This window comes from Lontra canadensis, unplaced genomic scaffold (genome assembly GCF_010015895.1).
Source record: "Lontra canadensis isolate GAN:19392208 unplaced genomic scaffold, GSC_riverotter_1.0 scaffold59, whole genome shotgun sequence".
NCBI classification, from domain to species: Eukaryota; Metazoa; Chordata; class Mammalia; order Carnivora; family Mustelidae; genus Lontra; species Lontra canadensis.
The window spans coordinates 4,986,397-5,007,828 of NW_022631053.1; the positions used below are offsets into that span (position 1 = coordinate 4,986,397).

General features: G+C 40.2%; 1 protein-coding gene across 1 annotated transcript in view; it reads right to left on the reverse strand.

Annotated features, from left to right (window-relative positions):
• The window catches only part of SPATS2 (spermatogenesis associated serine rich 2), a 145,191-nt gene that overhangs the window by 10,928 nt on the left and 112,831 nt on the right, over positions 1 to 21,432 (reverse strand). Inside the window, exons 6-8 of the mRNA XM_032876865.1 lie at positions 19,967 to 20,228; positions 17,091 to 17,270; positions 14,342 to 14,477 (exon numbers count right to left, since the gene is read on the reverse strand). Coding sequence (XP_032732756.1) covers positions 14,342 to 14,477; positions 17,091 to 17,270; positions 19,967 to 20,228 — 578 coding nt within the window. The remainder of the gene's footprint in view (positions 1 to 14,341; positions 14,478 to 17,090; positions 17,271 to 19,966; positions 20,229 to 21,432) is intronic.

Consider the following 21,432-nt stretch of genomic DNA (forward strand, 5'->3'; position numbering starts at 1 on the left):
AACAGTGGAGAGAGACTTAAGACTTTGTTCACTAAAAGCATATGACAAAGTAAACCCTGTGTGGACTGCATAAAAATTCTGTCTCGCCCTCAGCAAAGAATATTTTAAGGATTCCAATAAATAGACCTAATTTCCTTTTATTTCTATGGATTACAGTAAACCAGGAGGTGAAGGCCAAGAATGGAGAACCAGTAGGTGGCAGTAGCAAGCTACAGAACAATTCCCACTAAATTTGTGCTAAAGCAGAAGTCCTTATGGAAGGAAGTTCTGTATTTCCACATTCATGCTCAAATCTTTCTTATTTTGGTCTATAAAATTGGACAGCTTTGCTTCTAATACATTTTACAAGGCAATACCCCTTAGAGGACATGGTAAATTTATTCACAATAAGGATCTGCATATTCCAACATTTTACCACCGTTACATCAAGTCACTGGCACTTTAGTCTATTTTTTTTTAAGTTTTTATTTAAATTCCAGTGAGTTAACATATAGTGTAATATTTTTTTAAACTCAATTTCTTTTTTTTTTTTTTTTAAGATTTTATTTATTTATTTGACAGAGTTCACAAGCAGGCAGAGAGATAGGCAGACGGGGAGGGGAAAACAGGCTCCCTATTGAGCAGAGAGCCCAATGTGGGGCTCGATCCCAGGACCCCGAGATCATGACCTGAGCCGAAGGCAGAGGCTTTAACCCACTGAGCCACCCAGGCACCCCCATACAGTGTAATATTAATTGCAGGTGTACAATATAGTGATTCAACACTTCCATACATTGGCCTGCGCTCATCACAAGTACTCTCCTTCATCCCCATCACCCACTGAGCTCCCCCTCCCCCCACCTCCCCTCTGGTAACCATCAGTTTGTCCTCTATAGTTAACAGTCTGTTTCTTGGTTTGCCTCTCTCTTGCTCTATTTTTTCCCTCTGTTCATTTGTTTTGTTTCTGGCGCTTTAGTTGTCAGAAGACAAAGTAATTAAAAGAACATATCTACATTTTGCTGGCATCAGGTAAACATTTAAGAGTAATCCAGAAGAGAGGAAATTAAAGGTTTCTGGTAGGCTTTTTACAGAAAAAGAATATTAAATGGGTAATTTGTATCTTCTCCATTGCAAATATAAATTGTTTGCAGGCACATAAAGCTTCCTTTGTCCTTATAAAAGAGACAACCACCTTCAACGTACAGAGAGGCAACAAGTCTGCCCTAGTCTTCAACCTCCTGATACCAAGTAATTTCCCTTACCATATCGGTTTATCAGTGGTGAAAATAAAATCTAAAATTTTAATACCTATGTAGACCTGAAAATTTCCAACTCTCTTTAAATTTGCTATTCATTCTGATTTCCCCTTTTGTTTTTTTTTTAATATTTATTTATTTATTTATTTATTTATTTATTTGACAGACAGATATCACAAGTAGGCAGAGAGGCAGGCAGAGAGAGAGGAAGAAGCAGGCTCCCTGCTGAGCAGAGAGCCTGATGAGGGGCTTGATCCCAGGACCTTGGGATCGTGACCTGAGCCGAAGGCAGAGGCTTTAACCCACTGAGCCACTCAGGCGCCCCTGATTTCCCCTTTTGAATAGGACTGTATCTATAGGGTTAATAAAAGTTGTACTCTTCTGATTGTGAAACTAATCACATACATACATAAACACATACACATATACATATAAACATATATATATATGAATACTGATTCCATTTAGTTCAGTATGTAGTGACGTTAGCACAAAGTAGTTAATACAGAGACTACAGTGTGAGGGATCCAAAAAAGGACAAGGTGCCGCCATCCCTCAAGGAGCAAAATCCTTTATAGTGAAGTGCCAGAGAACGTAGGTCTGATCACCATTACGCGTGATGTTAATAAACAGACTTGTAATGAAACAAATTTGGTTGGTATATTAATCCAAAAGCCCCAGACTGGAGAGAAGATGCAACCATCGTAGGGCAGCAGTACTCTGCTAAGAAAGCACTTCCCACACCTTGGCGGTGTCTTGTTCCAAGAGCCCTAGCAGCATTGGGAATACCTAAAAGCTAAACAAAAGCACCACGGACAGGAGCTGCCAGGCCTCAGTTTTGACACCACCTCTTTTCTGTTGCTGAATCACCTTAAGATGCAGACACTGTGTCCACCAGATGACAAATCTGTTTCTGGCAAAGCTTGTAAAATATTTATTAAAAGACTTCAGCAAACAAGTAAGCTTTTTGCAGCTTACAATCTTTATTATGAAAAAGCAGAATGTCATGTGATGCGTTTAGCAGGAAAAAAGTTCTGCACTGTCACAGTCAGAATTTCTGTGGCAGTAGGAGCTAGGAAGTACATTGTGTGGGCTTTCTTTTTTTCCCTTGCAGGAATGACGAGTATCCATTTAAATAAACTCTGTTTTCCAACTGACTCACTGATGATTGTAAGAAATTCAGAGGCAGTTGCATGGACAGCCATCCAAACTCACCATTAAAAAAAAGTTTAACTTTTTCATGCCAGAAGCCCCCCTCACTGAAAAGCAGTGGGCGCTGCTATTCCTTGTTTGTCATTTGTAGTGTCTCGCCATCTACTGATCGCATGTACTGAGAGGTCCTGTGACGGCAGCCGAGAGTCAGACAGAGGAATCTACTCATTCATTGAAGCTGCTGGGACCCTGTCTCAGAAAAAAGCCTGATACAAATTCCAAGCTTCCTTAAATTTTTCACAAGTCTTTAAGATATAAAAATGAACAAATGTGAAAATATAAATGCCTGACAGTTAGCTTTTCTGATTGTCACGTAAGTGCCTGAACTTAAGCTTTTGAGACTCCACTGCAAAGATATCTCAAATAAACAACACTGCCTGCTACATACCACGGCCAGGCTGCCCCACACAGGAAGTCTCTCTTTTAGAAAGCCCCGAGTGACCCACAGAACTTGAGGGGCCCTACTTTTCCCTTCCCACCCTTTAATTCTTGCTCTTACGTTTTCAGTTCACCAGTTCACCAAAACCTTAGGCAGCCCACTGTCAACCCCAATCTGTGCCCTGTTGAAGCACCCCTTGTTCTGTGGTCTGGGCTGTGTTGTGTACCCTCTAGGGCATGTAAGTGATAAACCTTGGGTTTTTTCAAAGTTCCCTGATGGCTGTTGCTGAGGTGTGTCTTGTGATCGTAACCACCAGGGCTGATCCAGTTACAATATGAGCTCAAATATGGGCTCATCACAAGTAATGTGGGACCCAGGTGAGTGCCCCCCAACAGGCGCTCCCTGCTGATAGCATCACCACAGACAGACTGAGACGGACAAAAGACAACATAATAACACCTTTCTTGTTAAAAGCTGTTGTGCAGAATGACCACGTGTTTAGGTCACCTATGCTAAAGCATTTAGAGGTGACATGTCATGATGCCCGCAACTTCCAAGAGTTTCCACCAAAACACACACACACACACACACACACACACACACACACAGTACTATCCTTTCATCTTTTTTTGTATCTTTGAAAGTTTTCATAATAAAAAGTTGGGGAGGGGGTGCCTGGGTGGCTCAGTTGGGTAGGCGGCTGCCTTCGACTCAGGTCATGATCCCAGGGTCCTGGGATTGAGCCCCTGTAGACTCCCTGCTCTGTGGGAAGCCTGCTTCTCTCTCTGCCTCTGTGGCTCCCCCTGCTTGTGCTTTCTCACTTGAGCTCTCTCTCTGTCAAATAAATAAATAAAATCTTTTTTTTTTTCTTTTAAAGATTTTTTTAATTTTACTTTTTATTTTTTTATAAACATATATTTTTATCTCCAGGGGTACAGGTCTGTGAATCGCCAGGTTTACACACTTCACAGCACTCACTATAGCACATACCCTCCCCAATGTCCATAACCCCACTCCCCTTCTCCCAACCCCCCTCCCCCCAGCAACCCTCAGTTTGTTTTGTGAGATTAAGAGTCACTTATGGTTTGTCTCCCTCCCAATCCCATCTTCTTTCATTTATTCTTCTCCTACCCCCTTAACCCCCATGTTCCATCTCCACTTCCTCTTATCAGGGAGATCATATGATAGTTGTCTTTCTCCAATTGACTTATTTCGCTAAGCATGACACCCTCTAGTTCCATCCACGTCGTTGCAAATGGCAAGATTTCATTTCTTTTGATGGCTGCATAGTATTCCATTGTGTATATATACCAAATCTTCTTTATCCATTCATCTGTTGATGGACATCTAGGTTCTTTCCATAGTTTGGCTATTGTAGACATTGCTGCTATAAACATTCAGGTGCACGTGCCCCTTTGGATCACTACGTTTGTATCTTTAGGGTAAATACCCAGTAGTGCAATTGCTGGGTCATAGGGTAGTTCTATTTTCAACATTTTGAGGAACCTCCATGCTGTTTTCCAGAGTGGTTGCACCAGCTTGCATTCCCACCAACAGTGTAGGTGGGTTCCCCTTTCTCCGCATCCTCGCCAGCGTCTGTCATTTCCTGACTTATTAATTTTAGCCATTCTGACTGGTGTGAGGTGATATCTCATTGTGGTTTTGATTGTATTTCCCTGATGCTGAGTGATATGGAGCACTTTTTCATGTGTCTGTGGGCTATCTGGATGTCTTCTTTGCAGAAATGTCTGTTCATGTCTTCTGCCCATTTCTTGATTGGATTATTTGTTCTTTGGGTGTTGAGTTTGCTAAGTTCTCTATAGATTTTTGGACACTAGCCCTTTATCTGGTATGTCGTTTGCAAATATCTTCTCCCATTCTGTCAGTTGTCTTTTGGTTTTGTGAACTGTTTCCTTTGCTGTGCAAAAGCTTTTGATCTTGATAAAATCCCAATAGTTCATTTTTGCCCTTGCTTCCCTTGCCTTTGGCGATGTTCCTAGGAAGATGTTGCTGTGGCTGAGGTCGAAGAGGTTGATGCCTGTGTTCTCCTCAAGGATTTTGATGGATTCCTGTCTCACATTGAGGTCCTTCATCCATTTTGAGTCTATTTTCATGTGTGGTGTAAGGAAATGGTCCAATTTCATTTTTCTGCATGTGGCTGTTCAATTTTCCCAACACCATTTATTGAAGAGGCTGTCTTTTTTCCATTGGACATTCTTTCCTGCTTTGTCGAAGATTAGTTGACCATAGAGTTGAAGGTTTATTTCTGGGCTCTCTATTCTGTTCCATTGATCTATGTATCTGTTTTTGTGCCAGTACCATGCTGTCTTGATGATGACAGCTTTGTAATAGAGCTTGAAGTCCGGAATTGTGATGCCACCAACTTTGGCTTTCTTTTTCAATATTCCTTTGGCTATTCGAGTTTTAAAGATTTTTATTTATTTATTTGACAGAAAGAGATCACAAGTAGGCAGAGACGCAGGCAGAGAGAGAGGAGGAAGCAGGCTCTCTGCTGAACAGAGAGCCCAATGCTGGACTCGATTCCAGGACACTGGGATCATGAACTGAGCCGAAGGCAGAGGCTTAACCCACTGAGCCACCCAGGTGCCCCAAATAAAATCTTTAAAAAAAAAATGTTGGGGAAATATGTGTATTACCAAAGAGAGAAGTTTGGGAAGAGTTCAAAAGTGGAAAGTATGTTAAGCATAAAGATAAATGGCAGAGGCTTTTTTTTTTTTTTTTACAATTAACAACTATAGTTAATTTTAATACGGCTTCCTAACAATGTGAAAACTTAACCTCAAGTTTTTCATCTGTTCCTAAGCTAAACGGTAGTCCCTGGATAGCTCTGTGGCCAAAAGATTCAAAAGTCCCTGTGGTTTGAGGGAACAGTTTAGAAGCCATACTGCAAGCGATGAGTCCTCTCAGAGAGTGCTGAAAGGCTCATCCAGAAGGCCAGACTTTCTGTTACCTTGCTCCTGCCAATACAGGAGGGCACTGAGTTTGCAACTGTTTTCTCAAGGTTCTCTTGAATGTTAACACCCGAAAATAAGCATCGGATACACTCGATTCTGAAACTGCTAACGAAACTTGGCTGAATACGGCTGGAACTTTGTTTAGAAAGACAGTAGGTCTTTTATTAAGCCCAAGCCTCCTAACAGTGTAGAGAACTTCCATGTCTTTTCTTCAATCATGAAAAATGGTTTTAGATGACTTGTCACTGTCACTAAGGGAAAAGACTGGTGAATTCTGAAGTTCTGTATCTCCTTCCCTCCTTAGCAAGACTTTCACTATCTTCCCATTTGCTCAATTTATTCTAAAGATTCTAAAGCTTTTATGTAATTTCTTTAGTTGCTCAGAATAGTTTTTCCTGTAATATTGCCATTCATACCTCTCACACATATTGTATGTCCATCATCTGAAGCAAGCCCTTTGGTTAATATATCTAACACGTAGATTACTGATTCTAGCTACTGCATTTGATATTCCTTGGTACCAAAATATTGTTAAATATCATTTGCTTATGGTTGTTACGTTAGAAAACAATGTTATAACGAAACACATCTCTGGCAATTCCACAGCTAATCATTTTAAGGAACTATACTTTAAACCACTCAGTAATGTTAGAAAATATTTGTACTTGATTACATTTGCTGAAAACCTAGAACTTGTTTATTCTCACTCCACCAGCCAATCAAAGCAGAAACCTAAGCAAAGTCAAAGCAAACACCTTTATTTCTCCAAAGACACTTCCTTCTCATAAAAACAGTCAAGAGAGAGAACTGTCAGTAGTTTTTATTAGCAGAAAATTAATTATGTTTCATAGGTTTTGGAGAGCCCCATATTCCCAAGCACCACATGTGAGCTTACACATGTGAGCTCAGAATGAAACAAAAAGCCCCAGTTAGGTAGCCAGGTCATCCCACTGGGTTGAATGAAAGAGGTTAAAATTAATTGAAAGAACTAGCTTACTAAATAAAATTTGGTGGGTTCCTCTTTGCCAGGAGTCCTTTACAAAGCATGTAGACATGAGATTTCATATTTCAACAGTCTGAAGTAGCTTTTAAGAAATCAGGATGTGGGGCGCCTGGGTGGCTCAGTGGGTTAAAGCCTCTGCCTTCAGCTCAGGTCAAGATCTCAGGGTCCTGGGATCGAGCCCACATCTGGCTCTCTGCTCAGCAGGGAGCCTGCTTCTTCCTCTCTCTCTGCCTACTTGTGATCTCTGTCAAATAAATAAATAAAATCTTAAAAAAAAAAAAAAGAAGTCAGGATGTGAATATAAACTGTTTGTCTGGAACAGGCCCTCAATGGGTAACTTTTCTTCCTGCTCCTTTCCAGTGGTAAAAAGTTTCTCAATTCTAAAGTAATAAGTACAGACCATATAACTCGATGATACTCTACAATATATTTAGAAAAAAGAACCAGTAGCAAAGTAGATTACTGACTACTAGTTTACTGTTCACGTTTCTGATTGGTAAGGAAGAATGGTTAGGGTGTGTTAAGCCATCTAGCCGGTAGTTGACTAAATCCTCATGTGAAACAGTATGGTTGTTGTTTTTTTTTTTAAATCCTCTCTCTCAAATTATGATAGCAATGTCTAAAGGGAGACAGGTATAGCCTAGGACGGCAAAGACTGAAAAATAAAAGCAAACAGAGAAATCTGGTAAGACACAGAATAAGGAAGCAGGGTATAGTAGAAAAGTGTCACTTAAAACCAAGTATGACTTCGGGCAGATTATTTTTTTCTGTGCCCATCCTTTCTCATCTATAAAATGCACATAATACTCCAAGTGATATTATTATACAGATGAGAGAGATGTGCATAAAAGCTTCTGACATACAATAGCGGCTCAATAAAGGGCAGCAGCAATTATTATTCTAATTTCTGTGCTCATCTTGATTCCTCGGTTTCAGCAGAGTATCTCCCTTAGCAAAATGCTTTCATATTAACTTTGGTAGATCCCTGTTCTTTCCAGATCCATTGTTCGAAATTCTTAAATGAACATGCATATACACTAGCATAGCGTAGGCAGTTATAGAGATGTGAATCAAAGATAACTTTAAGTGAAAAGAATGTTACAAAATTATGCTCACGATGATTACAATTATTAAGATTATGTATGCATGTAGGGGCGCCTGGGTGGCTCAGTGGGTTAGAGCCTCTGCCTTTGGCTCAGGTCATGATCCCAGGGTCCTGGGATCGAGCCCCGCATCAGGCTCTCTACTCGGCAGGAAGCCTGCTTCCCCCTCTCTCTCTGCCTGCCTCTCTGCTTACTTGTGATCTCTGTCTGTCAAATAAAAAACAAAACAAAACAAAAAAAAACCTTAAAAAAAAAAGATTATGTATGCATGTAGATGGGGAACACAAGGGAACACAGAAATAAAAAATTAATTATGTCTTAAGTTGGTAGAGTTACAGGACTTTTACTTCTATTTTTAAAAACTGTTATAATGATGGGATATACAGTAAACCTAAGAAAGAATCATGGAAGGGGCGCCTGGGTGGCTCAGTGGGTTAAGCCTCTGCCTTCGGTTCAGGTCATGATCTCAGGGTCCTGGGATCAAGCCCCGCATTCGGCTCTTTGTTCAGCAGGGAGCCTGCTTCCCCCTCTCCCTCTGCCTACCTCTCTGCCTACTTCTGATCTCTATCCATCAAAAAAATAAATAAAATCTTAAAAAAAAAAAAAAAGGAATCATGGAAGCTTAAAGAAAAAAAAGAAACACAAAATTCAGATTCCTTCATCAAATGCTCTCATTTTACCTTGGTCTCTGACTTCATCCTTTATTACTTTCAACTACGGCCCCCTGAGCTGTAGCTACATGATAGAGAGTCCCTACATGTCCCTTCTGTGCCTCTGCTTAGATCAGGCTTCCTAAATGCAGTGTTCTAGTCCCATCCTTTCTGCCAATGTAAATCCTATCTGGGGGCGCCTGGGTGGCTCAGTCAGTTAAGCGTCTGCCTTCAGCCCAGGTCATGATCCCAGGGTCCTGGGATTGAGCCCCACCCCACATCAGGCTGCCTGCTCAATGGGGAGTCTGCTTCTTCCTCTCCCTCTGCTCCCCCCCACACGTACTCTCTCTCAAATAAATAAAATCTTAAAAAAAAAACCCTGTCATTCAAACTTGATAATGATTCATTTCCTTTTAGAAATCTTTGCTAATTAACCCCACTCCATAGTTACCTTTCCCTGAATCTTCATACTTTCCCTACAACTAGGATCCGAACTGAAGGATATGTGAATCACAAGTCATTCCGTTTGGTGACTTAAGAAGAGTGATTTAGGACTTCTGAATTACAAAGTAATATTTGGATGGAATATTCTCATAGATTTATTTTATTGAACTGAAAAAATACTTAAAACGGCTTTAATAGGCTCAGTCAAAATCTTGGTCTTCCTCATTCTAACCCTATTCCATAATGATGAAATTTCTTAGTCCCTAAATTTCCTCTGTCACATAGTCTTTATAAAAGCTGAGAAGGGGGGCGCCTGGGTGGCTCAGTGGGTTAAAGCCTCTGCCTTTGGCTCAGGTCATGATCCCAGGGTCCTGGGATCGAGCCCCGCATCCAGCTCTCTGCTCAGCGGTGAGCCTGCTTCCTCCTCTGTCTCTGCCTGCCTCTCTACCCACTTGCAATCTCTATCTATCAAATAAATAAATAAAATCTTAAAAAAAAAAAAAGCTGAGAAGGAAATAATATATGTGACAAGTATCAAGTCTCTAGCATTCTTCCCAAGCTTTAGTGAGAAGTGGGCTATCAGTGGTAGATGGGATGATAATCACAGGTTACTGGGAGTCAGAATACAGAAATCCGAACACTGAGTCTGCAACTTATGATGTCAAGTTAGACAAACTGCTTAACCTAAGATTCAAATCCCTTATAAACAGCAGGTTGAATTTAAAATTCCTACTTTGCAGGATAGAAATCCAGATAAATAAATCATATATGACTGAATATGTTTGGTAAACTATAATTTTCGTATGTGATTAGTTATTTTCACAGATGGTTAAAGAATTAAAATTTTAAATTAAAGAACATCGAAAACCATGCAGGCCAAGTACTCGTAGAAATAAGGTACCAATGTACTAAACATGCAAAAACTGAAGAATAATTTAAACTTATGGAGTGGTATGGACATTTTTTTGGTAACACATTATTACATTAGCCCATTCCTTTATTTCTATGCTTTTTAGACATTTTTGAAAATGCTTTGGTTCATAAAATGATACCTAAGTTTCCACCATCTTAAATGGACTTTAGATTTAAGCATCTAAAAGTCTTAGGTAAGACTACTGGAAGGTTAATATGGGAGGAGAAACGAAGTTCAAATAAAAGGAAGTAATTTTTCTAAGATGAATGAGGAATCAGCTAGGAAAAATCTCCATTTTAAGCATAAACTTACAATGACTTGATGAGTTATAAAATTTTAAATTTCTTACGCATTTTCTCCTTTTAGATGAGTATGTTTTGATTTTTAATAAAATAGAAGTTTTCATTTAAAAGACAAGTTGAGTGTGTATCCTGTTGGCATTTTCACCTACACATTATATGACAACTGTCCAAAATAATTTATCTACTTTAGCTTCATGTTCCATTCCATATCCTGTTCCTAAATAGCCTTAAATTTAAGTCAACTATCAGCTCCAACAATTTAAGTCAGACATATTTTATGAATGAACAAGAAAAGTAAACTTGGGTCTAGAGATGATTTTAAGTTTTACATACTGGAAAGCCTCTGACTTTACCTTCCTACAGGTATGTGTCAGCTTTCATTTGCCCCCAAAATGAAAGCAGTTATCCATATAATTCCCCCAGTGCCCCTTCAGGGGTAATGTAATCTTACTGTTGCAAATTTGCTAAAATACTTTGCTTTTCTTTTATACTATAACCAACACAAAAAAAATGACTCTTCCTAAGTGACATTAACTCCAAGTTCTGGTTTGGTGCCAAATGGAGTTAGCTCACCTGCCAATTATGTCTTGAAGTCGTAACTACAAGGGGCACTGAAATAAGGTAGTACTATAAAACCCAATCAGCTAGAGAGAAGGGCACCAGCAGGAAAGGGCAGATAAATCTCTTTCCTCAAGTTAAATTGACCTGGTTGCCACGTCTGCTAATCAATCCTAAATACACAGTTCCCAGGCAGGAAACCATTTCATTTGTCATTTATTGAAGGAGGCTCCCCCTGGCTGGGTTCCAAGTCAACAGGAACTCACAAATCTCTCTCCCGGAACTGTGTTTCCTGGTTCAGGCTGTTTCTGAATAGAATCAGATCCTGTGGCTAAGCAATCAGTAAGCTAAACAATCATGGAGACCAGAGGCTTATCAAAGCAAAGTTGTGATGACCTACTCTTAGCTCTTTATTCTTTTCAAAATGAGTCAATAAAATCCGATATGATAATAATCCAGGGCAAAGGGCATGATGCTTCCTCCCAGAAGGATCAGAAAGAGTAGAAACCAATTACCTAGAAATATTTCCAGAAGAAGTTAGAACTAAATTTAAGTTTGAGAGAACTGGTTAGATTGAGAGAAGTATGAAGATATAGAAGAATATATTAGGATAGAAAAGTGGCATTAACAATTATACGGAAGAGGAAATGTGAATGTTAAGTCTTGAGACAAGTAATTCGGCTGAAATAAATATGTATGTAAAAAGAAAAACAGAAGGGGCGCCTGGGTGGCTCAGTGGGTTAAGCCGCTGCCTTTGGCTCAGGTCATGATCTCAGGGTCCTGGGATCGAGTCCCGCATCGGGCTCTCTGCTCAGCAGGGAGCCTGCTTCCTCCTCTCTCTCTGCCTGCCTCTCTGCCTGCTTGTGATCTCTCTGTCAAATAAATAAATAAATAAAATCTTTAATTAAAAAAAAAAGAAAAGAAAAACAGATATGACATTAAGTTTCTAGCTATAAAACCTGAAAGGGAAAACTCAGGATTCGGGACAAAGGATGGGTAGACCAGCAGATGAATTATCTATCTTGAAGGACTTTTTGGTTATGATGATTTAGTGGACCATTCTACATTTTTCATATGATACAAGTAGGTGTCAGCAACTTTATGGAGGCTTTACTCTACATCTTCATTAATTCACCCCCTCTTCAATCCCACTGGAGGACTGGGGCTAGCTACACTCCGCCTATCTCTTGTTTCCTGTGGCACGAAGTAACCAAACTAAGTTTATGAACAGAGACATGGCTGACTACAACCACAGATAAAAGAAAAAAGATGGAGGGTTGGGAGGAAGAGGGGGTAGGTTCTCTGTACTCATGAACCCTTCCTCTCATATTTCAGATCTAGGTAGGTTTTACAAAGCAGCAGAGCAGACAGTCTTAAAACCCCAAACATCAACCTCGCTGCTTGTCTTTCCACTGCTTCACTGAATTTGGTCCTCAGGGCTTTTCTATTTTCTATTTCTTTCTTTCTTTCTTTTTTTTTTTTTTAAGATTTCACTTAACCTATTGACAGAAAGAGAAATCACAAGTAGGCAGAGAGAGGAGGAAGCAGGCTCCCCGCTGAGCAGAGAGCCCGACATGGGACTCGATCCCAGGACCCTGACATCACGACCTGAGCTGAAGGCAGAGGTTCAACCCACTGAGCCACTCAGGCATCCCAGGGCTTTTCTATTTTCAAAAAAGTTCCTCATAAAATACAAATACTGGGAAGGAGCTAGGGTTTCAGTATTAGTTAAGACCTTAATATACGATAGTTAAAAGAGCTTCAGTGTTTGGGGTGCCTGGGTGGCTCAGTGGGTTGAGCCTCTGCCTTCAGCTCGGGTCATGATCCCAGGGTGCTGGGATCAAGCCCTGCATCGGGCTCTCTGCTCAGCGGGGAGCCTGCTTCCTCCTCTCTCTCTGCCTGCCTCTCTGCCTCCTTGTGATCTCTCTCTGTGTCCAATAAATAAATAAAATCCTTAAAAAACAACAAGAACAAAAAAAAACCAGCTTCAGTGTTCAAAAACATTAGAATACACTTCCTCCCCCCAAAGATTCTATAATCAAATACACTTGGGAAACAGCATGATATATAGCCTCCTCTTGTAGATTTGCATTGCGTATCAGCATTGGAAAAGCACTGAAGAAGTCCAGTAGTCAGGGGCGCCTGGGTGGCTCAGTGGGTTAAGCCTCTGCCTTCAGCTCAGGTCATGATCTCAGGGTCCTGGAATCAAGCCCCGCATCAGGCTCTCTGCTCAGCAGGAGCCTGCTTCCCCCCGCGCCCCCGGCTGCCTGCCTCTCTGCCTACTTGTGATCTCTGTCAAATAAATAAATAAAATCTTAAAAAAAAAAAAAAAAAAAAAAAAAAAAAAAAAAAAAAAAAAAAGGGCACCTGGGTGGCTCAGTGGGTTAAAGCCTCTGCCTTTGGCTCAGGTCATGATCCCAGGGTCCTGGGATGGAGCCCTGCATAGGGCTCTCTGCTCAGCAGGGGGCCTGCTTCCCTTCCTCTCTTTCTGCTTACCTCTCTGCCTACCTCTCTGCCTGTCACATGAATAAAATTAAAAAATAAATAAATAAATAAAAAGTCCATAGTCACATGTTTTAAAAAGTACTTTAAAATCTCTTTAACTGGGACGCCTGGGTGGCTCAGTGGGTTAAAGCCTCTGCCTTCGGCTCAGGTCATGATCCCAGGGTCCTGGGATGGAGCCCCACGTCAGGTTCTCTGCTCAGTGGGGAGCCTGCTTCCTTCTCTCTCTGCCTGCCTCTCTGCCTACTTGTCATCTCTGTCTGTCAAATAAATAAATAAAATCTTTAAAAAAAAAAAAATCTCTTTAACTACCAAACCCTATTTCCCCTACAAAAGCATATTAATATATTTTAAGATATGACTATTTTTTAGAACACAGCTTGAAAAGCACAAAATTAAAACAAGTCAATGACTAGTAATAAGGCACGGAAGAGACAATTTGGACAGGCTGCATTAGGAAGGATGACAGGAGGAAGGAAAGCAAAAACAGATCTTTTCTACTTTGTAACTTTGTTCAAAAACATCATGTCATTGGGGCGCCTGGGTGGCTCAGTGGGTTAGGCCTCTGCCTTCAGCTCAGGTTATGATCCCAGCATCCTGGGATCGAGCCCCGCATCGGGCTCTCTGCTCAGTGGGGAGCCTACTTCCCTCTCTCTCTGCCTGCCTCTCTGCCTACTTGTGATCTCTCTGTCAGATAAATGAGTAAAATCCTTAAAAACAAACAAACAAACAAACAAAAAACATGTCATTTGTTACAGGTTCCTGCAACAAGAGACAGACCCTAAAGTTAGGACACATGATCTATTCTGTAATTATTTGTCCCTTTCTGAACACTATCAACCTCAGGCCCATTCCTAGAACATGAGTTCTCTGTACCAGCCATTCCTGCACTGTCACCCAAAGGAGCTGAATGAAGCAGAAAGCTAAATATACCACAGGACTTCTAAGTTCCTCCCTACTATCTAGAACAGTTAAGAGTCAGGAAGTAAAGAACCTGGCAAGTGGCTGAGCATCTTCGTAAGTGACCCTTCTTGTACCACTGTGATCAAAGGCAACTTAACTTACCAGCTCTGCAACTCGGCAAAAGCTTGTTTCATTTTCTTAATGGAAGCATCCATCTCTTCTTTAACTACAACTCGATACCGTGCAAGAGATACTGTGCAGCGCTGGAGGTCTTTCACAGATTTTTCAATATTGGAACCTTGGGGAAAAAAAACCCCAAGAATTAATACAAAAAAGGAGCACAGGTAACTTGAAAGATGAATATGGACACCCATGCATGTAACATAGCAAATGTTGGTGGACTAAGAATATTCCCTAAGGGGCCACACTCCTGGACAAAAAAATTGATGTTTTCATAGATTAAAAACAAAAAACAAAACAGTATTCCTGGCCAAGATGGAGTAATAGGAGTTGGGTTTATTCTCCTGTCTTAAACAACTAAACCTATACACACAGAAAAAAACATATGAAACTTGGTTCTCATAAAACAGACATTAGGAAGTACTTTCTCCCTGAGAAAACAGAAACCTGAGGACTCTGGTTGCCCCAGCTTACTGCCACAAGAGTTTCCAGGCTGCAGCGCAAGGAGGAGAAATCCTAATCCTGAATTGAGGGGGGAGAGTCGAGAACTGGGGAGGCCAAGGTGGGGAGAATTCTAAGGGCAGAATACTGGGGAGGAGAGAGGTACACCAAGATGAGAAAACTGTAGAGATCTACAGAGGATTCTGAATGCATCAGTGTGAGGAAACTACTGAGACAGGAAAAAGAACCAATGGAAAGGAACAGGTAGAACAATCCCCAGACCTCACCCAGACCACAAACAGTTCTTGTTTACACCCACCAGAATGTGGGACCAGTCGAGCACTTGGAAGGCTACTGCCTTTGTAATGAGGCAAAATTATCTCTAAAGGATACTCTCGTTCCACCTAACAAAGCTTAAAAGCAAGCCTCAGACTGTTACCAAATAATAGTTCAAAACAAATCGTAAGAATAATTAAATAGGGCTCCTGGCTGGCTCCGCCTGCTAAACGTCTGGCTTCCGTTCAAGTCATGATCCCAGGGTCCTGGGATGGAGCCTGAAGTCCGGCTCCCTGCTCAGCAGGGAACCTGCTTTTTCTTCTCTCTTTGCCCCCTCCCCTTGCTTGTGCTCTCTCTCTTAAATAAATAAAATCTTAAAAAAAAAAAAAAAGAATACTTAGATAAAACACAAAAATATCTAGCAATCAAAAAGAAAAATTCACATGTCTGGCATCTAAGAAAAAATTACTAGGCATACAAAGAGGGGGACAAATATGACCCAGAGCGAAGAGAAAAATCAAAGAACAGAAGCAGATGCAGAGATGTCACAGATGTAGAATCAAGTAAACATGGACATCAAAACAGCTAATGTAATCAGATACCATATGGTGAAGAAGACAGAGGAAAACATAAACATGTTAAGGAGAGACATGGGTGATACTTTAAAAAACCCCAACTGAACCTCTAGAGATGAGGAAAAGACAATGTCCGAGATGAAAAATACACTGGATGGAACTGACAGATTAGAAACTGTTAAAAAAAAAAAAAAAGATTAATGGATTTGAAGATAGCAACTTCAAAAACTATCCAAAATGAAATCAAACAAAGTAAGAAAAAACGCTAAAAAAATATTTGTATTTGAATATGTACCAAAGTTTCAAAACTAAGTGACAGGATTCAGTAGAATATAATTCACCATGTATAGACTGTAAAATTAATAAAACTCTCTCTGTGTAGCACAATTTGAAACACTGTATGTGGATAAGCCGACTTTGTAGATAAAGATGAAATATATTTACCTACCCAACACATTACAACCAGTTTCTAAGAGTTCTACTGACCTTTCTATATTCACCAATGTCAAAGTTATATGTACAATTGATAGGTGGAATCATGGATCTAAGTTTTTAATGTGCCAAGATACAGATTTTCCATTTTGTATTTAAATTCCTCTTGATTTCTTTCCAAATCTACTTAAAAGCTTTCAAGCCTCATCCTTTTATTTTTGCTTGACTGAATATTTTTTGATATGCTTTTCTGCACCAAGCTGAGTGTTATACTAGATTTAAAAGGAAAGCTTCACTAATTAAATTTAGTTCATGTGGAATAAATAATTCAATGAAGAGCTACAGGTTACAAGTGTCTTTTACATTTCTGTTTCTTTGTGGAGTAGACCACCTTCCTTGCTTAGATGTGTGACACTCAGAGAGGCTGTCATCTCTACCAGTTTAATTACTGCCTGATTATTTAAATGATTATTACAGTTAAAAACAACAACAACAAAAAAGCAAAGAGCTACCACCAGTCAATGCTGAGTACTTAAGAGAAAATGATCTTGTTTAAAGCTCAAGTCTGACAGATATTACCAAGAGCATGAAGTTGTGAAGAGAAATGAAAATATATTTTTAAAATGTCATGTCAGAGATGGCAGTGCTTTTTACTGTTAAGTCAACCAGGAGATAAAAAAGAAGGAAACAGTACAAAGATGTTGCAGTAAAGCAAATAAACAAGTTAATGTTACCAGAAAAGTCATTCCTGACCAGCAGAGTTTGACTTTCATTCACTAAAAGGATCCCCATCATTGTAACAAGACTGCACAACATCTAAAATACTATCAAACTCCAACTGTGCACACGGAGTTAGACAGGGGTAGTTACTGCCTAAAAAACAGAAAACGTATTACCTGCTACCATTCTGAGACCTTATTTGTGGGAACAAGGAGATGATCTGCCCTCACTAGCCAAAACCAGATTTTTTTGTTTTGTTTTCTCTCAAAGGTAGGCTTCTGATTTACCTAGCTTTTTGTTGGTGGAGGAGAGTGGAACATCTTCCATCCCCAGATTTGCAAAATGAGGTGCTGTGGTTGGTCGTGAAAGAGTTCTGGCAGCATTCCTATTCTGTTGAGAATTCTGAGTAGACTGCATAGTCAAAGACTTGGGCTCAAAATCAGAGATGCCATTCTCCAGCATGGACCCTGTCAAAGAAAGAGGCCAGTATTTTAGAGTAAAATTTAGGGGTATATCAATCAAGCTGTCTTAAGTATAAACAAACAAGAAAGGTAAAAATGTTCCAGGCAGAACTGTGCCTCTTAAAGGCCATGAACGAAAACGACTGACAAAATAGAACAAAGAACAGAAGCAGTTGGAGCGTCTGGCTCAGCCCTAAGCTGTGTCCTGAATGAAGACAAGTCTGTGTTAACCCATTGTGAGATAAGCTAGCGTGTTCCCTGTATCTTGGTAGCTCTGGGCACAAGAAGTACAGAGAGTCAATAGCACTAATTTCTGATAGCTTCTGTAAGTTATGTTAAGGAAAAAAGAGTTTTACACTGTTCCAGGGAACAAAGAATTTTAAAAGTTTTAGGAAAAGGGCAAAGAGGAAATAAGAGAAGAGCCAGCTCAGAGGAGAAAAAAAGGAAGCCACTGACTGCTTTTGCTTTGTTTGACGTCAGCATAGGTGCTGTATCTTTCTCTAAGTCTTCGAGCGTGAGCACACTCCTCAATAAAAGAACATCAAAGAAGTACAGGATAATTCTTAAATCGTCATTACATTAATAAGGTTAGCAGCAACAGAGCAAGGGGAAATGGATTAACAAACAAGTAATTAAAAACCAATTTTAAAAGAGATATTCCCTGGGCACTTGGGTGGCGCAGCTGGTTAAGCATCTGGCTCTAGGTTTCGGCTCAGAGCCTGATATCAGGGTGAGGAGCTTGAGTCCCATGTTGGGCTCTATGCGCAGCACAGAGTCTGCTTAGCTATCTCTTTCCCTCTCCCTCTGCCCCTCTTCTAAGTGTGCATTCCCCCTCTCTCTAATAAATAAATCTTTAAAAAAAAATAAGGGGTGCCTGAGTGGCTCAGTGGGTTGAAGCCTCTGTTTTCGGCTCAGGTCATGGTCCTGGGGTCCTGGGTTTGAGCCCCGCATCAGGCTGGCTGCTCAGTGGGGAGCCTGCTTCCCCTCCTCTCTCTCTGCCTGCCTTTCTGCCTGCTTGTGATCTCTGTCTGTAAAACAAATAAATAAAATCTTTAAAAAAATAAAAAAATAAATAAAAAATAAAAAAGATATTCCCAATACCTTCCCAATATTCATCAAAATGGTTAATAAAACAAAATATGTGCAAGATATGTGAATTTACAACTAACACTAATCTTAAATCTTTACTAGAAAACAAATGTGGGGCTATAAAAGCCGACAGTCTACTGCTCATGAAAGCCATTGAATTACAGTTATTATTATATATTCCTCACTGTGTTGAGTCTTAGAATAACACCATTGACATCAACTCATCATTTTCTTAGTAACTACACAATTAAAAAAAATTAAGGTCACCTTTTGTAATCTCTAACTACTAAGGGATTATTAAAATGGAAGATTTCCACAAGACTGACTTAAACTAGGCACCTGGGTGGTGGCTCAGTTGGTTAAGCGACTGCCTTTGATTCAGGTCATGATCCTGGAATCCTGGGATTGAGTCCAGAATCAGGTCCCCTGCTTGGCAGGAAGTCTGCTTCTCCCTCTGACGTTTCCCCCCTCGTGCTTTCTCTCTCTTCCAGATGGATGAATAAAATCTTAAAAAAAAAAGGCGGGGGGGCGCAAGGGTGGCTCAGTGGGTTGGAGCCTCTGCCTTCGGCTCAGGTCATGGTCCCAGGGTCCTGGGATCGAGCCCAGCATTGGGCTCTCTGCTCAGCAGGGAGCCTGCTTCCCTTCCTCTCTCTCTGCCTGCCTCTCTGCCTACTTGTGATCTCTGTCTGCCAAATAAATAAATAGAAGTCTTTAAAAATAAAAAAAAGGACTGACTTAAAATTAAAATATGAGACAATAAAATAAAAATTATATTTTTCTTTGCTTTTGATAATTACAGATGACCCTTAAACAATGTGGGCATTGGGGCCCTAACCCCCCGACCGTCCCCTGCAGTTGCAAATCTATATATAACTTCGACTCTCCCAAAACTTAATAGCCTACTGTTGTTGACCAGAAGCCTTACCAATAACATAAACAGTTGATAAACACATATTTTATACTTTATATGTATTATATCCTGTATTCTTACAATAAAGTAAGCTAGAGAAAAGAAGATGCTATTAAGAAAATCATTAGGGCACATACTGCACGGAGCACTGGGTGTGGTGCATAAACAATGAATTCTGGTACACCGAAAAGAAATTTAAAAAATTAAAATTTTTTTTAAAAAAGGAAAATCATTAGGAAGAGAAAATATACTTCCAGTACTGTATTGTATTTTTTGGAAAAAAAAAAAAAATCCACATATAAGTGAACCCACACACCCATGTTGTTCAAGAATCAGCTGTACAGGGGCACCTGGGTGGCTCAGTGGGTTAAGCCTCTGCCTTTGGCTCAGGTCATGATCTCAGGGTCCTGGGATCGAGCCCCGCATGGGGCTCTCTGCTCAGTGGGGAGCCTGCTTCCCCCCTCTTTCTCTCTGCCTGCCTCTCTGCCTACTTGTGATCTCTCTCTCTCTCTGTCAAATAAATAAATAAAATATTAAAAAAAAAAGAATCAGCTGTATAAAATGTGACTCTTTCATATAAAAGGCAACAAAAACTAAAAAGTAAAAAGCTAAAATTGAATGTAATTTGATTGCTTTCTCAACCAGGAAGCCCTTGTATTTTTCAACAGAATGCAACTTTTCAAAGACCTGTTAATAAACTCACCTGTTCTATCCAGCATATCTGGTGTGGCAGACTCAGGATCTTCCAGTTCTCTGGCATCTATTGAAAGTGTCTCCATACCCTCACTGAGAGAGTCCACAGACTCAGTATCATTGATGGCGCCGTTGACATGGTAACCATTAATACCACCTTTCTCTGAAGAAGCCACAGACTGTTCTTCTTGAATGGAAACCGATTTACTGGAATCTGGGATACTGTTACTTGGTTCTGCTGAAGGCTTGGGTTTGCTTTTCTTCTTTTTGTTCTAATGATTATTAAAGATTTGGAAAAAAGAAAAGAAAAAGAAGACACCCGCCCCCCCTCGCCCGCCAACAATCCAGAGTGGTAACTCTAGTTACCAAAGATAGTCAATGTTACCAATTTCTCATATGCTCTTCCAGAAACTGAACACGTTTTTGTCTATCTTAAGCTACTGACTAAAATAACTATGTAAAATGCCTTGGATGAACTCAAACACATAAATATAAAAAATTTATGTATGGTAAAACCTACCATAAGCAAAATCAAAACATAAATTTTAAAATGTGAAATACATGTCCAACGTATATACAAAACATTAAATGTATACAGAGGTCTAACAAAAACCAAAGAAAACAATAACCCAATAGAAAAAACTGGTATAGGACAGAAACTTATGTAATGAAGTGGAACCTCAGTCTAATAAGAGACAGAAATTAAAACTGCACTGGAGAGGACTCTGGGAAGATGACAGAGGAGGAAGCACCAGTAATCTGTCTTGCTAGACAACAATTACATGGTAGAATCTGTCTGATATAACTATTTTGGAACTCTGGAGTCTATTGAAGGCTTGTAATTTGCAGGTGAAGACCTGGACAGTAAATTGTGGTTAATTTCAGTTAGTGTCGGCTCCTACTATAGAAGCAGTTCCCTTAGGGGACAGGCAGCTGTGCACCTGTTCTTGGAGCAGCTTGCACAAATTATGGGGGCCAGGTTAGACAAAGAGAACCCTGTCCTCCAAATATTGGGGACCTGTGCTCTAATCACTGATTGCTGCTTTTGATCACATAAGTGCAGACAAAGAGGCAGGTATCATTGCTGTCGCACCTCCTCCCATTGTTCCAAGCCCCACCCTCTTTGGCTGGATGACTTCCAGAGGAATAGAAAGAGCAGTGCCCCAGGAAACTAACAATAATAAAAATTAAGCAAACCCTGAGGAAGGGGGAGAATCTGATTTCCAAAGTTACCACACTGTTAGATTCAAAGGTCCAGTTTTCAAAAAAAAATCCCAAGGCACAAAAAACACACAAAAAACAAGTATGGTCTATTTAAAGGAGAAAACAAAAACAAAAACAAAAACCAATCAACAGAAACTGCCCCTGAAAAAGATCTCTTGGCAGATACATTAAAGACTAAAATAACTGTCTTTCTCTTAACTGCTGGTCACCTTGGGGGGGGGGGGCGGTGGGGAGGGGGAAGGGTGAAATGGC